Raw genomic sequence first — 16060 nt, 5'->3', positions numbered from 1 at the left:
CTCTATGAATGGAAAGAATTCAAGCAGGACCTAAAGAATACTTTATATAATAATGACATTTTAAAAAAAGCTTGGAAAGATTTGAGGATTCTGATTGATGCAGTGACTAATCAGGGCTCCAATGACAACTAGGTGGTGCAGCTAAATATTGGGTATGGACTCAAGAAGACTTATATTAGAATCCAACTTTAAATACATACTAGTTGTGTGACTTTGAAAAAGTTGTTTAACCTCTATTTTCATCAGTTTGTTCAACTGTAAAATGGACATATTAACATTAGCTTCTTCAGAAGATTGTTGTGAGAATCAAATGAGATATTTATAAAGTGCCTGGCACATAGTAGGTGCTGTACAAATGCCTATTTCCTTTCTTTCCTCAGAGAACCAAGGAGGAAGGATGATTTTCATCTGCTGTCAGAGTGGCAATGGACCCAAGAAGAAGCATGAAATATATACTTTATTGGAAATGACCAATGCAGGAATTGGTCTTTCTCAACTTTGCATATTTATCACAAATTGTTTATGTTTCTTTTAATTTTTGGTATTGTTCAGTTGCAAACAGGGGGATGGAAAGAAAATACTTGTTAATTAGAAAAAATTAATTTAATTACTTTTATTTTTAAAACATAGTATTCTTCAAGTGATACCACATGGTTTGACCCCCCCCCCCCCAAATCAAGCCAGCAAATGTATATTTAGTGCCTGGCTCTGTGCTACCTTCTTGGGATACAAAGAAAGACAAAAATATAGGCTCTGCTCTCAAGGAATTCACAAATTAAATGAAGAGAACCTACAAACAAATGTGTATGTATAGGATACATATTGGATAAATTGAATATAATCACCACAGGAAAGATTCTACTGTTAAGGGGGAATCAAGAAAAAGAACATCACTGAAATATTAAAAATACTTAGAAGAGAGCAGATAGAGTTCAGAAAGGGAGAAAGATGAGCAGAGCATTTATTTGTTCCCATTAAATTTAATGTGCTTTAGTAACTGTGCTAAGGTAAGCTCACAGTTTCATATATAACCTTTTCTATTCTCTGAATAGTGAGATACACATGTTTATTAAATTTGTAATAAAAATAAAATTTAAAAGGTAAAAAATTTCCACAGGGTTGGATTTTAAAACCATAGCATCTCTTTATGACTATCTAGTAATTTGCATTCTGAGGAAATAAAAAAAAAACCAAAATGAGGAAGAGGACTTTATTCTGCTGGAGGCTGGACAACTGTTCACTTCTTAGACTCAAAAATTCCCATATTTGGAAAGGATTTCAGAAATCACCTCTTCCAACCCCATTTGATGAGGAATTCCTTTAACAATATCCTCAGCAGATGTTCATTTGGATTCCACTTGAAACGCATCAAAGACAGGGGACTTACTCCCTACTGAGGCTGCCCATTCTACATTTGAACAGCTTTAATTTTTAAAAGGACTTCTAGGTAGTGCAATGGAGTGTCAGGCCTACAATCAGGAAGACTTGTCTTCTTGAATTAAAATCTGGCCTCAGACACTGACTAGCTATGTAACCCTGGGCTTTTAACCCTTTTTACTTCATTTTCCTCATCTGTAGAATGAGCTGGAGAAAGAAATGGCAAACTATTCCAGTATCTTTGCCAAGAAAACTCCAAGTGGGGTCATGAAGAGTTGGACACAACTGAAAGGATTGAAAAACAAGAACAATAACCCTTTTTAGAATGGCTTTATTTAAACGAAGCCCAAATATCTCAATTTCTATTCATTGCTTCTGTATCTGTTCTCTGAGTCTAAGAAAAATAAATCTAATCCTTGTTCTACAATAGCACACTGGCCATTTTCTTTCCTCTTTGTGCCTTCATTTATTTCTTCTTCGAGGATGCCCTGGAGGTTCATTTTAATATGGATATAAACATTTTTAAGGTTTGGGAAAGGGAAGAGCGGGCACAACATTATTTTTCTTGGTCCCTTCAGTATAGAGATCAGAGCTAAGAGTTCTTTTAGGGTTGGCTATACTTCAAAATTACCCTCAGGACTTGAATAAAGCCATGTGGACTCCATTTTAAATGATGTATTCATACTTCAACAAATCTATTATATCTTCAACATGGGTACTTTCTCCAATAGTACAATCAGACAATAAACATTTATTAAGCATCTATTGTGTCAGGTACTGTGAAAGGCTCCCCAGGATACAAAGAAATGCAAAAGACAGTCCCTTCCCTACAAATCCTCCCTATGAGGATTTGGGCATTTCTTTTTAGTTTAGTCCTCTGGCTATCAACTTGGTATTAGATGGTCTTGACATATAACTGGTTTATTTCAGTGACTAGTCATACAGCTCTTGGATAATGGTTTTTACAATACTTCTTGCATGAAAATCATAGTGTCATAAAACCTGAATTGGAAGGGGCTGTCTAGTTCAATACATACAGTCAAAAGGCATCCTTGTTGATATGCCATAGCCTATTTTCACTTTTTATATTGCTATATATAATGTTATATTATATGTGAGTTTTTATATTGCTAGTTGAGTGACACAAGTTTGGGATTCTTCAGAGATTTTTAGGTTATGTGATTTTAATTCATGTAGTATTAATGAAAGATTACTTATGTTGGAAAAATGGGTTGAAAAATCAAATGATTTCTTAGCTTTGACCAGCATTGAACTATCCATACTGGGGGTTACTAACCAAAAATTATACTTTGAGCTGGCTCTTTTAGTCCTATGCAAACTGGAATATTTTGGTTCCCAAATGCAACTCTACAACAAAATCTAGTCACAGGGAGGTTTGCCTAGAAGGAATCAGAGCAAAAAGTTCTCTAAATATGGCAAATCCCAACCCTCTCCACCCCATCCTGAAATTATTCTTTCTTTACTAGCTCCTTGGAATGTAAAAAATGAGAAGGCACCCTTAAATTAGTCTCCTCCCGCTTCCATCTTTTTCTTACCTATTTAAAGGATAGCAAATTTTCTGCATTCTAATTAAAAGACAAATTTGCCATTTGGTGATGTCAGGTTCACGGTATGAAAATGACAGGAGACGAGGTTGCTCATTGGCTGTATAGCGTACTTGTAAGACTTGCTCCAGTTCTGCCTCAGCTACAAACTAACAATGTAACCTTGGAGACATTTCTGAATGTCTTGATATTTAAGTCTATTCAGCTACAAAATGCAATGCAGCGATGAGCCCAGGTAATACAAAGCTGTGTGTGAACTAGCTAGACAGAGACAAGGTATTTTTAGTATTACAGACTCCTTGAATACAAGGACTGCCCGTATTCCCTAATATCCATCCTCCAAGATGTTTGACAATGCTATATATGCCTTATGGAAATTCAAATTATTTTGATTATTGTCAATATTTCATTAGTATTTTTTTTGTATTCATAAGTGCCTTGAATTTCCTTTTTTTCCAGTAAGTGACTCATTTTCAGCAAAGAACTACTGTCAGTAAACGAACAAGAAATCATTTTAAATGGGTCATTTTCATTTAGTTTGAAGGCATCCCTCTCATTTCACAAATAAGAGATCAAGAAGGATTTCTTTAATAAGAGTTGAAAGTGAAGCTGGAAGAGTAAAAAACCATAGCTCAACTATTTTCCTTTTAAGTATTGGGAAACTGAGGCTTAGATTATGTCATTCGTATAAGGTCATACAGAAAGTTGGTGGCAGGAGCTCTACTAGAACTTATACCCAAGACCCTAAAACACTGAAAAATGGCTTAAGAAAATTCACAGGACCTCTTTTACTCATTCTAGAAAGAAACAATTATTTAAGTAAGCAATTAAATCCATGGCCTCAGACATCTATACATATCAGTGAAAAAAGTGAATAATAAATAGGGTGAGCTAGCAAGCCTGATGCAAAATACCTATGCGATCACAGAAGTATTACTGAGATTTGGTGGGATGGTACTCAACATAAGAAATGTGCATTTTGAAGGGTATATGAAAGGGACAGGGTATGTTACGAAGATATTCTCGTGTTAAAAAATGAAGGAAAACTTGATATTTAATCAAGAAAACATTATACAGAGCCACAGATTTAATAGTGGAAGAATAAATTGTGAATGTTACCTCCAGAGAGTAAACTGAAAGATGAAAACATGAAATACTGAATTTGTATGAACATGTCAGTCCCCCTGGATTATACTTTTCTGTGATACAAGGAGGATGAGGAAGAGTTGGGGCACTGGTAGATAGGATTTATTACAAAGATAGGAAGAAAAATAAGCAGAACATACAAGATTTGTGATTTCATTTATGTATAATCTTTTTCTTTATATACAGAAATGCTTATTTTATTTGGATTTGTAAAATTTGTAAAAAAATTTAAAAAATCCTGATATTAGAGATCATAGTTGTATGTCAACAGAAAGAACAAAAAGAAGTGATACCTTTGTAGATGCATAGTAGAGACCTAGACACAAAGAGGAATTAGATTAGGAATTAAGGAAACATTACACCAGCTTGTTATGGAAGCATGTAGTGGTGTGGGATTTTGTCTAGAGCAGAGATGGGCAAACTTTTTAAAGAGGGGGAAATGTTCATCTGTCAGTCTATTTCTAAGGCAACTCTTTTGAAGTTTCATTGTATTGTGTCCTACTCATTGTATTTGTCATATTAGGAATAATGTTGCGCAGCCCGATTGAACATTTCAGGTCACCACATCTGGCCCGTGGGCTGTAGTTTGCCCATCATTAGTCTAGAGAATTTCTTTCTCTCTCTATCTCTCCCTCATTTTTCTCTCTGTGTGTTTTTTTGTCTCTGTCTCTGTCTTCCCCCCTCTCTGTCTGTCTTATTCTCTCAAAAGCAAAGTAGCAGTTACATTTTGACTTGACTTTAATGATAATTTTATTCTTTTAAGAGGGTAGAGAAAGTGACAAGAGTAATTACTTTTCTTGACCTGAATATGACCGTAAAAAACTATTTACTAAGGCAGAAAAAATAGAACTTTGGGGGTCAAGGGACCATGACATCATAGAATGAAGGAGAAACAAACCAGTCTTAATCTGCTATGTACTCTGTTCTCAAGGACCTTTCAACAACATCTATTAGAATAACTGCAATAACTGTCTTTTATGCCATATACAATATTTCTCATTTTATTTATATATATGTATATATATATATATATAAAATCTCATTTAAGTCCCACAAAAATCCTGTTGAGATAGGTCCTGTAGATATTTCCACTTTACATGCAAGGAAATTGAGTCTTGGAGATGATGAATGACTTGTTCTTCATTGTAAACCCAGAAAGTATCTGAGGGCATTATTCACCATCCCACATTCCCCTATCTATTGTGTAGAGGTTAGGACAAAGAAATACATAAGGACAGTGTAAAGGGGGCAGCTGCTAGGTAGCTTTTCAAATTGTGAGTCAGATCTAGAGATAGGAGATCATAGTTTCAAGACTTGACTCAGATACTTCCTAGCTCTTATGACCTAGGCAAGACACTTAACCCCTATTTTGCCAATCTTTTTATTTGTAACCAATACACAGTATTGATTCTAAGAAAGAAGATAAAGGTTTAAAAAAATAAAAGGGTAAAAGATAGAGGAAGTAGAGGTTGAGGTAAGAGGGAGAGGAGAGAGGGAGAGAGAGAGTTAGAAAAGAGGTTTATATAAAATTCAAAGGAAATATGGAAGAGGAGGAGAGGGTTTTTTTGGTTGGGTAAATCATGGAAAGCATTATGGATGAGGAGATAATATTTGAGCAAGACCCTGAGGATTTTAAGAAATGGAGAAATCAGATGGGGGCTGGAGAAAAGTATTTGAAAGGGCACTCTGGAAGCAAAGGAATATAAGAAAGCAAAGGATTTAGTTGGGAAAGGGTGAATTTATGAAACCATAAATTTGTATTTAGAACTAGAAAATAGATGTCATCGAGTGAATCCAACCTTCTGGTTTTACAAACAGAAAAGTAGAGGAGGCCCAGAGTAGTGAGATGACTTTCCCTAAGCTCTTAGAAGTAGTAACTGGCTGTCAGAGCAAGAATCTGAGCCCAGGTCAAGCTCTCTCCCCTGCACCATGCTGTCTCTAATACAGTCTAACAGGAGCAGAGGATCCATGAAGGTGGATGAATGGAAGAAAAGACTTGAAAGAAAACCTGGTTTCAGAGTAAAGAGAACATTGCATGTCAAATAAAGGAACAAGACAGCATGGAAAAGAAATGCTGAAGAGACCTAGCTATTGTTGCCTCTTTGGCCACTATCTTGGTCCTTAAACAAAATCACTGGACTTTCCTCCAAAAATGTGGTGCTTGGACTACATACTCTCTAAGATCCCTTTCAGCTTCAAAGGTGGAATGGTTGTGTGAATTGGGATTAATGACAGAACTTCATTCAGTCAACAATTGGAAGGTTTTGGGCAAGGGGTTAGAAGAGTCCACTGGCAGTGTGTGTGTGTGTGTGTGTGTGTGTGTGTGTGTGTGTGTGTGTGTGTGTGTCCAGAAAGTTTTTCTGGGTAAAATGAGCAAGATAAACAGCCAATGTAGACCCTTCAAAAAAATGAAACAAAATAAATTCAGTCTAAATTCCTAAATGGTTTTACTTGAATTATCCATTTTAACCAGTTGTAACTTTTGGAGGGAAGGAAGTTAGAAACTGGAAGGTCACTTAGGAAGTTATTGCAATGATTTGCATATGAAGTTGAAAGCATCTGACTCAGTCAGTATAAGTAAAAAGAAGATGGATGCTCATGGCAATGTGGTAGTGGAACAGAGGGAATCCAAAAACTGATTTAATGAAGAAGGTTGGGTGGAGGGAGGGAGGGAGAATCAAAAGTGACTTTAATCATCACTGACTAGAGTCAAATTTAACATTGACTGAAAAAGAATTGTATTGACTGTGCTTATTCTTGTTTTTCCAATGGAAAAAAAGATGAGATTAACCCCACAACTTTCAGAAAGTTTTATAATCTAATGTGTTATAATTTAGGCTTATATAAAACACATTGATTTTTCAAGCTCAGTATTTAGTCAACTTCACTGACTTGGCTTTCGCTTTTGATATGTTTAGTCTGTTCAATAGATCAGCAGTAATTATTAATGACAATACACTTTCTACTCAGTAATAGATTGGCCTCCTGTTTTCAAATTAATACTTGGATTTCTGGGGACAAAGTTTCTTTGCACAAATTACAACAGTGGCCCATTCTGCTTCTGAAAAGGAAGTGAAATGGTCACTTTTCAAAAGCCTCATAAAACTAATTTTGCTCTGTAAGGTTTTGCTAAATCAAATCCATTCTGAGATACTTAGTTGTCCTTGGGAAAGTCACTTAACCTCTAAGCCTCAGTTTCCTAATCTGCAAAATGAGAATAATAATAGCACCTATTCTTAGGGTTGTTATAAAGATAAAACAAAAACAAAATAAAGAGCTTTGCAAACATTAATGCATTATATAAAAGCCAGCCATTATTATTATCATCATCATCATCATCATCATATAAAGGTCACACAGGTAGTGAGTGACAGATGTAGGATTAGAATTTGTGTCCTCTGCCTCCGAATGAATATCTCCTTCAAAATAAATAAATGCAGTATTAGGCAACTGAAGGAATTGCTGTTCTCTTCCCACTGAAAGAAACTAAGAAAGTTATCCAAATATCATATAATTGTTGCTTAACAACTTTGTTGTATCAAATATTGAAATAACTAGGCTAGAGCAGTATGGCAGAGTGAATTTGTAATAAAAGAGATTGGTTTGAATCTCGGTTCTACTTTTTACTCATGTATTCTTGGACAGGTCATTTAAACTCAAACTTCAAATCCTTTAATTGGATGAGATGAGATAACCTTTTAAGTCCCTTTTGATTCCATAATTTTATCAGAATCGGGAGCAGTTTTGTAATATGGGGGTATGCAAACCTATTTTGGCTAATTTTGCTTTTTTCCTTTCTTTTTGACAAATGACTTTTCTATATAGTAGAATGGATACCCAAAGGGAATAGTTATCTAGTTAATAAACATTTATTAAGTGCTTCATATATGTCAGACAGCTAGCTTAGGAACAGCTAAGTGGTACAGGGGATACAACACCAGTTCTGGAGGAAGATTTAAATTCAAATCTGACCTCAGACATCTACTAACTGTATGACCCTGGACATGTAATTTAACTTCCCCCATTAGGCATCTGTAAAAATGGGGACATATTGGAGAAGGAAAAGTCAAATCACTCTTGTATCTTTGCCAAGAAAACCCCATGGACAATGCTATAAAGAGTTGGATACTCCTGAATGACTAAACAAAAAGCAGCCCTTTCCTTTAAGGAGCTCACAGTTTAATACAGGAGACAAGTTAGCCATCAATTGAACTGTTAATAGGCCAAGGAGAATTTTTAAATGCCAAAGATGACTTTTTAAAAAGCTGTTTCCTAAAGACAAAAAAAAGCAATTTCTTTATTGACCTTTTTTGATTAATAATGATGGCTCATATATAATGCTTTGCACACATGATCTCAAATTTATTTTTACCACCTGTATATGAAATCCTATAGGCTTTTCCTTCTCCAACAGACTCCTGAATCTCAGAATGCAGATACTGATAGATACTTCCAAAGGCTATCTAGACTGTGAGATTTCTTATGAAATGAACCATAAAATAGTACCAAAGCCACTTGACAACAAGGTTAGCTGTTACAAATTATATTTAGACACTAATTTCATCTAGGTTATATAGGTTGGAGAACTGATAAAATCTTTGGACCTTCTTATCATAGAAATAGTTTCTGATTTTATCAGCTTCAAAAAACCCATCATTAGAAACACATATACTTCTAAATAAACAGTATCTTCATATCAGAAAGTTATGCTGAGAAAAATGGGCAAGATTAACAGCCACCATAGGTCCTCCAGATGGAAACAAAACAAAACAAAATGAGTCAAGGTTACCAAATGGTTTTAAGTTTTTGTGTTTTGTTTTGTTTTTTCTATTTTGACTGGTTAGGCAAATAAGCTGAGTCATACCTTCCCCTTGTGTTACTGTAGTTATCAAAGGTCTTTCTATAAATTGTCTTAATCGTTGTAGACTTCACAACAACCCTATTTTACTAGTGAGGAAATTGTAGGTCAGAAAAGTTTTGGCACTTGCTTAGCTATTTTTAGTTAGTAAATAAAAGCTGAAACTAGAAACCAGAAACTAGAAACGTCTAGCTATGAGTGTTACCCTGCCTCACCAAAGCCCTTTTGTTTTGTAGATCAAAAGAGAAATGAAAGCTGGATTCCATATAGATATTGCTGGGAAATATTGCACATGTGGTTTAAAGAAAAGGTTAACTGGTATATTCATTATGTACTCTTTTTCAGAATCTAAATGCTACAGGGCTTCTTTGCTTATTAAAGAAAAAAAAGAAAGAAAACCAAATTGGAAAAACATAGACAAGATGGCATACTGCAATGCAATGAAAGTATTTCCAATTTGCTTCATCCTTTAACTTGTGATAAAACTAGTTTATTCTCCTATGAATAATTACTTTAGATATTATTGAAAAGTCCACCAAAACTTTGTATATAATCCAGGGGATAGAACAGAGAAATTACTTTCCTATATCCTTCTTTGGTCTGAGTCTAAGTAAACCTAAGAATTCATTTAGTATCATAAGTTCCTGTTTGGTAATGTCAAATATAACATTTCCCAAACTAAAAATCAGAACTTCTGTTTATCTAAGACATGGCAAGGCAAGACCTGAGAGAAATCAGAAAGGTTCGCTGAGACTAGAGTGGCAGTCCTATAAGCAATCAATAGGTGGGGTGTATTTTGATTCCTCTCCACTCCTGAAACTCTCTTTTTTCAAGTATTTAAGATTTCTTTCAGTGAAAAGAAGGAAAGGAGTATGGTATTAGGAGTAGCCTTTTGGTAGGACACAAGGTATTTAAGGATGAAAAGGGAAATTATTCAATAGACATTTTGTAACACTTATGAACAAAGTTTAATAAAACTAACTAAGCCACTGTGGGCTGTGATTTGGAGAGAAAGGACATGATAGTTCTCATTATTTTGTCATTACATTTTTTTCCTCAGGATATAATTTGGACTTTGAATAACCATATCAACCAACTGTAATAAATGAAAGTAAAATTATTAAATGTAATAGTGATAAAATATTGTGGTTGCCATTATAAAATTAACTCTCAAGTCAGGAGTCTGTCAGTAGCTCTCAAAAATGTAATTTTAATTAAAAAAAAATGGAGATATATGAAAAAGGGAAATGTAGGAAGGGGACAGAAAATCTCCCCTATCTGGAAAATTACCCTAAGCTGAACCAAAGGGGAAGGGAGAAGGAGGAAAAGAGGGTGGGAGAGACAGACAGAGATTTGAGAGAGAGAGAGAACGAACAAGAGTGAGCACTTCACCCCACACCTTTTATCTTCCATGCCACTACATTACACAACATATGCACGCAAAAGAATAAACTTTTTCTTGCTGGGTAAGTAGCTAAAATAGTTGAAGAGTCTAGCAAGAAGAATGAGAACTTAATTTTATTTAGTATTTCTGATTAAATAAAGATTTCACTTACTTATAAAGAGCTACTATTTACCTGGTTCCCAATCTTTTTCTTTTTTTTTTGTGAAGAGATGTTTATCTTTGTCAAAAATCTTCAGTACTTCTCTATTATCTATTAAATACATTTTTAATGCCATTGTGAAGTACACTGAAAGCCAAGAAATCTACTGCTCCTTGCCTTCCCTTATCTCATATCACTGCTTTTTGCATAATCTCTCCTCCAACCAAAAGACCATCCTTGGCCTAGTGAATAAGTGCTCTACTTTTCTGTCTCTATACCTTTGCTCATACTGTGCCCTACACTTAAATATCTTCTCCATTAAATGTACAAACTGTCACCTCTTGGCACTAATTTTTTCAGCCTGAACCTCATGGAACACCTTATTTTGAGGCAATGGTCATATAATATCGTGTATGACAGTTATCAGTACCTGTGTCTCATCTACCAGATTGTAACCTCATGGTTTCTGTAGCTATGGACCACATTTCATCTAAACTTCCCATTTTCATCAGAAGTTAGCACAGCTCCATTTGTGTATCTAGGAATTAAGATATGTTTACAGAAGCTTTAAAAGAAAAGCTTAAGAATGCGCATCAACACAATACAATTCCAGAGTACTAATGATAAATCAGGATGGCACCTCCTAATTGTAAGGTGATGGACTCAGGACAGGAAAAAGACATTATACACACACACACACACACACACACATGCATATGAGTGAATGTGTGCATGTGTATGTGGATATAGCCAATGAAGGAATTTGTTTCACTTGCTTATTGTATTAATGAAATATATTGTGCAGAAATCACTTTATTTCTGTGTGTGTCAGTTTCCTCCTCTTCAAATGAGGGGTCTGGATGACATGATCTCTCAGGGACCCTCTAGCACTGACAAGTATTGTATAAGCTTAAAAAAAGAGGAGTTTTTTTCATTTCTCCAAAGCTTTGAGACTGGTGAGGAAGTCTAAGTTGCTGTTCATAATGTGGAGGTGTATTTGATCCCCCTTGCAGGCTGTCTTCTATCACCCAAACTTCACCTCAGGAATCCCTGAAAGTCCCTGGACAGAAGAGTGTGTGTGGCATCAACTGTCTTATGGTTAGGTAGTGATGTAGACAGATCAGTGAACTTGGAGTCAAGAAGGTCTGAGTTAAAAATCTAGTCTTAGACACCAACTAGCTGTGTGACCTTGGGCAAGTCATTCAACATTTGTATGCCTCAGTTTCCTCAATTGCTAAATGGGGATAATAATAATAATAATAATATATATATTTCTCTGGGTTGTTATGAGTACTAAATGAGATAACATATATGAAGTTCTTTGCAGACCTTAAAGTGCTATATGAATACTATCATTATTACTAATATATTAAGCATAGCTTGGATACCTAAGATCCGGGGATGCTTGCCATAAATGGACAAGCAATTTTTAAAAAGAGGAACTTAGAATCAGATAAACTATTCAACACAATGAAAACTGTTATGAGAACATTCACTTTGGATGAGAGAGAAGATACTGGGACACCTCAGGGTCATTTATATATTTATTGGTTATCATAGAACTGTATCTGGACAAATGTGCTGGTAAAAAGAGAGCTAAGGTGGCCAGCTTTAATGAAACAATAGTGTTTTATTGTGTGAAGGTATGTCTCACATGGAGAGAAGCCATATAATATTTGTATTTAGAAGTAGGGAGGGCAGTGATATTTATCTGCTTAGTGTGTTCTAAAACATTTCTTTTCTACAGGTACACTTCCTGAGCATATAAAAGGAAGAAGACCCTGTGGCTCAGGAGAAATGATTTTTTTCAGCTTTGGTGCTAAAGCACATGTGTAATGCTTTTGCACTTAAGGAGCATCTTTCATCTGGAATTACCAAGAGTCTAAGCAAACCAATTATTATCCAACTCCCTTCATTACAGAATGAGAAGAATTTAATCCCTAATTTATGTAGAGGGGAAACATCAGTATGACTACATGAAGGTCATAAATGAGTCAGCCAAAGACATAAGAGCAGATTTCAGAGCTTGAGAGAGTCATTTCAAATAAACAGAGAATGGGATGTTCTCATTTCCTAACTGCGGTACTCAACTCTGGAGCAGACAGACTACCTTTTTTCCCCCAAGTAGAACTTCACATTCTAATTTAGATAAAAGGAGGGAAGATAAAAGATAAGAAACAACATGTAAAATGTAAAGTGTGGAGTCAGGACATCTTAGTTCTAATATTGGTTCTTCCATTAACTAACCAGATAACTTGGGGAAAGTCCCTTCTTCTCTCCAGTGCTCAGTTTCCTCCTCCATAAAATCATCTCTAAAATCTTTTGCAATTCTTTTTTTTAATAAACCCTTACCTTCTGTCTTGGAATCTATATTGGGTATTGGTTCCAAGGCAGAAGAGTGGTAAGGACTAGGCAATGGGGGTTAAGTGACTTGCCCAGGGTCATACAGCTAAGAAGTGTCTGAGGTCACATTTGAACCCAGGACCTCCTATCTCTGGGCCTGGATCTCAATCCACTCAGCCGCTCAGCTGGCCCCTCCCCCTTTGCAATCCTAAGATTCCATCATCTAGTAAATTTGAGAATTCATTGAATCACCAGATCTACAATTTTGCACTTAAGGAACACCCTTTTCTGAGCCTATGGAGAGCTGAAGCAGAACAATTATTACTAGAAGGGGTTAGTGTCTGCCATTAGTTTCCTAAAGGTAGCAAGGTAGTGACTTCCAAAAGTTTGAAGGCTACTTAGGTAGGGTGAGAAACTCCCAACAACAGTCCCTATTACTAGTTTCCTCTACACCAATAATTACAAAAAACACTTGCAGAATGAATGGAAAGTCTGATGGCCCTCTTGTTAAAAATGATTTGCTGATATATGGGTTTTATTAAATATAAAAATCTGGAAAACACCCTGCTATGGTTCAAAGGCTTTCTTCTTTCTTGCAGCTTTAATGCTTGCTTCTCAATAGCCCCTTCTGCAACCACCACACCTCCTTGTTAGAGAAGGACTAATGAGAAAGTGTGCAAAAAAACGATAGAGGGCTGGTCTTGGACTCAGGATGACCTCAGTCCAAATCTCCCCTTTGGAACTTATTAGACATATCTATGGGCAAATGATTCAATTCTTCTAAATCTCTTGTTTTTTTAATCTATAAAATGGGAGTAATGATACCTACAATCCCTACTTCATGAAGTTGATGTGAGGCACAAACAAAATAAATACAAGTGTTTTGAAAGCCTCGAAGTTGTTAGAACATGTCAGCAATTATTAAAAAGGAAAATAAAATTGTAAAAAGAAATATACTTGAGAATTTTCTCCTTTGCTATAATACAAAGAACTTTGACAGAACCAAAAAAAATTAAAATAAAATTAAGAACTTCAGGGGAAAAGAACTCAGCTATAATACAAAGAACTTTGACAGAACCAAAAGAATAAAATTGAGAACTTCAGGGAAAAAGTACTCAGCACCCAAAGCAGAATTTGAAAGAAAGATGTTGATTTATTTCTGGGAATTTCTAGAATCTTTTCCCTGTGAATTGGTAGGGTAGCTAATCAATTTTTAAGTTGTCACAAGCAAAACAATAGCTACTGTCATAACATTATATACATAATATAACAAGAGAGAAGACACACCCATAAAAATATCTTCCTTGATTTATCACTATACTATGGAGGTAAATCTATGTTTCCAAAGGTTAGGTCAGCAGAATCTAAGTTCTATTATATAACATCAAGTTGACAAGATTGCCACATAATAACAAGACCAGCTATATAATCTTAAGTTGACCCAATGATGGCCTATCATCTGAGGACCAGCCTGGGTAGGTTGACCAGTAGATGATGGATTATTATTATTATTATTTTTATTACTTTTGTCAAACCATCTGATTATAACAGCTATTACGGCATGGACACATGGCAAGATATCCAATATAGATGGAATTCCATATCTTTAGAAGTTCTAAGTCTAGAAGGAAGGCTAGCCACAGATCATGTGATGGATGCTTGCAGACCATCTAAGTGGCCATCAGACCACTTGGAGGATCATAAAGGGAAATATGGGCCCAAAAGAGGAGAGTACAAAAGTATGGTTGCGATCTGGTAGGTAGTTGAATGATTTTTATGGGCCAGCAGCCATCAGAATGTTCTGCTCTTCCTGTGACAAAATGCTGACTGAATGATCCAGATAATAAAACTATCCATGTTTTCATGGAACTTTTAACTTTTCAAAATGCTTTCATGTCCATTATCACATTCAATACTCAGAGCAACCCAAACATGAAGGTCCAATGAAATATCTGATTCTCTTTTAATGTTTGAGGAAATTGAGGCTAATCCTTCTTGGGCCACTTTGGATCACCAGTTCTTTTTTTTTTAATTGAAATTTTTTATTTAATTAATTAATTTAGAATATTTTCCCATGGTTATATGATTCATGTTCTTTCCCTCCCCTCCAAACCCCACCCATCCGCCCCCATAGCCGAAGTACAATTCCACTGGGTTTTATATATATCATTGATCAAGACCTATTTCCATATTATTGATAATTGCACTAGCGTGTGGATCACCAGTTCTCACAATCTATCTGCTTTTTGTGGCTCCTTTTTCCTGTGGTCAGAGAGAGAAAAACACATTTTGATTGTAAGCATGTGTTGTGCCTGTATATGCCCTTGGCAGGAGTGTTTAGAAGGGAAAGGAGGGTCAGGGGACAACTGACTTTCCTTTCCTTCTGTCTTCTCTTTTCCCTGCTTACTACCTAGGACTCATTCACATTCATAAATATATGCTAGTGATCAGGAGTAGAGTGTTGACAGAGTGGGATGCTGGAGGCTACCAACAGCTGTTACTTACAGAGGAAAGAGGCTACTTTAAGGCACTATCTTCGAAGGAGGCAAAGTTTTAAGACACTGACGAATGACTTGTTTTTGTTTTCCTTTTTACCCTACTACATAGGAAAGCTTTCAGAAGTTTCACTGAAATGAATATCTAATCTATTTACAGGGAAATTATTTTATTCTTAAGTATTTCAAGAAAATTGATGCTCATGAAAATGGAGAAAAGTTGGTCTGTTTTCTCAGATGGCAATCTAGACAATAAGAGCTAACACAAAACACTGAGCAATGACCCACTTTTGAAAGATTCTGTGTTTCCGTATCCTTTGGCATTTCTATATATTTATTAGAGCTGCATATTTTGAAGAGAGGACAACAAACCAAAATTTTAAAAGCTACCTCTGTCAGAATTTAACATAAATTAGCCTCATATATTTTTGGAACTGTCTACTGCTCTATTCTGTTAAGTAACTATAAGCAATGTGCTTTAGAAACTGTTTTCACATTAAGCAGAACCAGGAAAACCTTGTACACAGTAACAGCAACATTATAGAATAATCAGCTGTAACAGATTTAGTCATTATTGGCAATACAATGATCCAAGACAATTCTGAGGGACTTATGATGAAGAGTATTAGCCCACCTCCAGAGAAAGAGCTACTGAAGTCAGATTGCAGGTGGAAGCATATAATTTTTCATTTGTTTATTTGGGTTTATGTTTTGGGGTTTTGGTTCTATAAG

General features: G+C 35.5%; 1 protein-coding gene across 5 annotated transcripts in view; it reads right to left on the bottom strand.

The window, feature by feature from the left end:
• Positions 1–16060, bottom strand: part of KCNIP4 (potassium voltage-gated channel interacting protein 4) — a 493493-nt gene that overhangs the window by 90490 nt on the left and 386943 nt on the right. Inside the window, exon 2 of one of the 5 annotated variants that reach the window (XM_044682317.1) lies at positions 731–751. The exons of the other annotated variants lie outside the window; for them this stretch is intronic. Coding sequence (XP_044538252.1) covers positions 731–751 — 21 coding nt within the window. The remainder of the gene's footprint in view (positions 1–730; positions 752–16060) is intronic. 5 annotated transcript variants of the gene reach the window in all.

The sequence above is a fragment of the Gracilinanus agilis genome, chromosome 6 (genome assembly GCF_016433145.1).
Source record: "Gracilinanus agilis isolate LMUSP501 chromosome 6, AgileGrace, whole genome shotgun sequence".
Taxonomy (NCBI): domain Eukaryota; kingdom Metazoa; phylum Chordata; class Mammalia; order Didelphimorphia; family Didelphidae; genus Gracilinanus; species Gracilinanus agilis.
The sequence above is the reverse complement of the archived record's forward strand: the minus strand, read 5'-3'. Positions and strand labels throughout refer to the sequence as shown.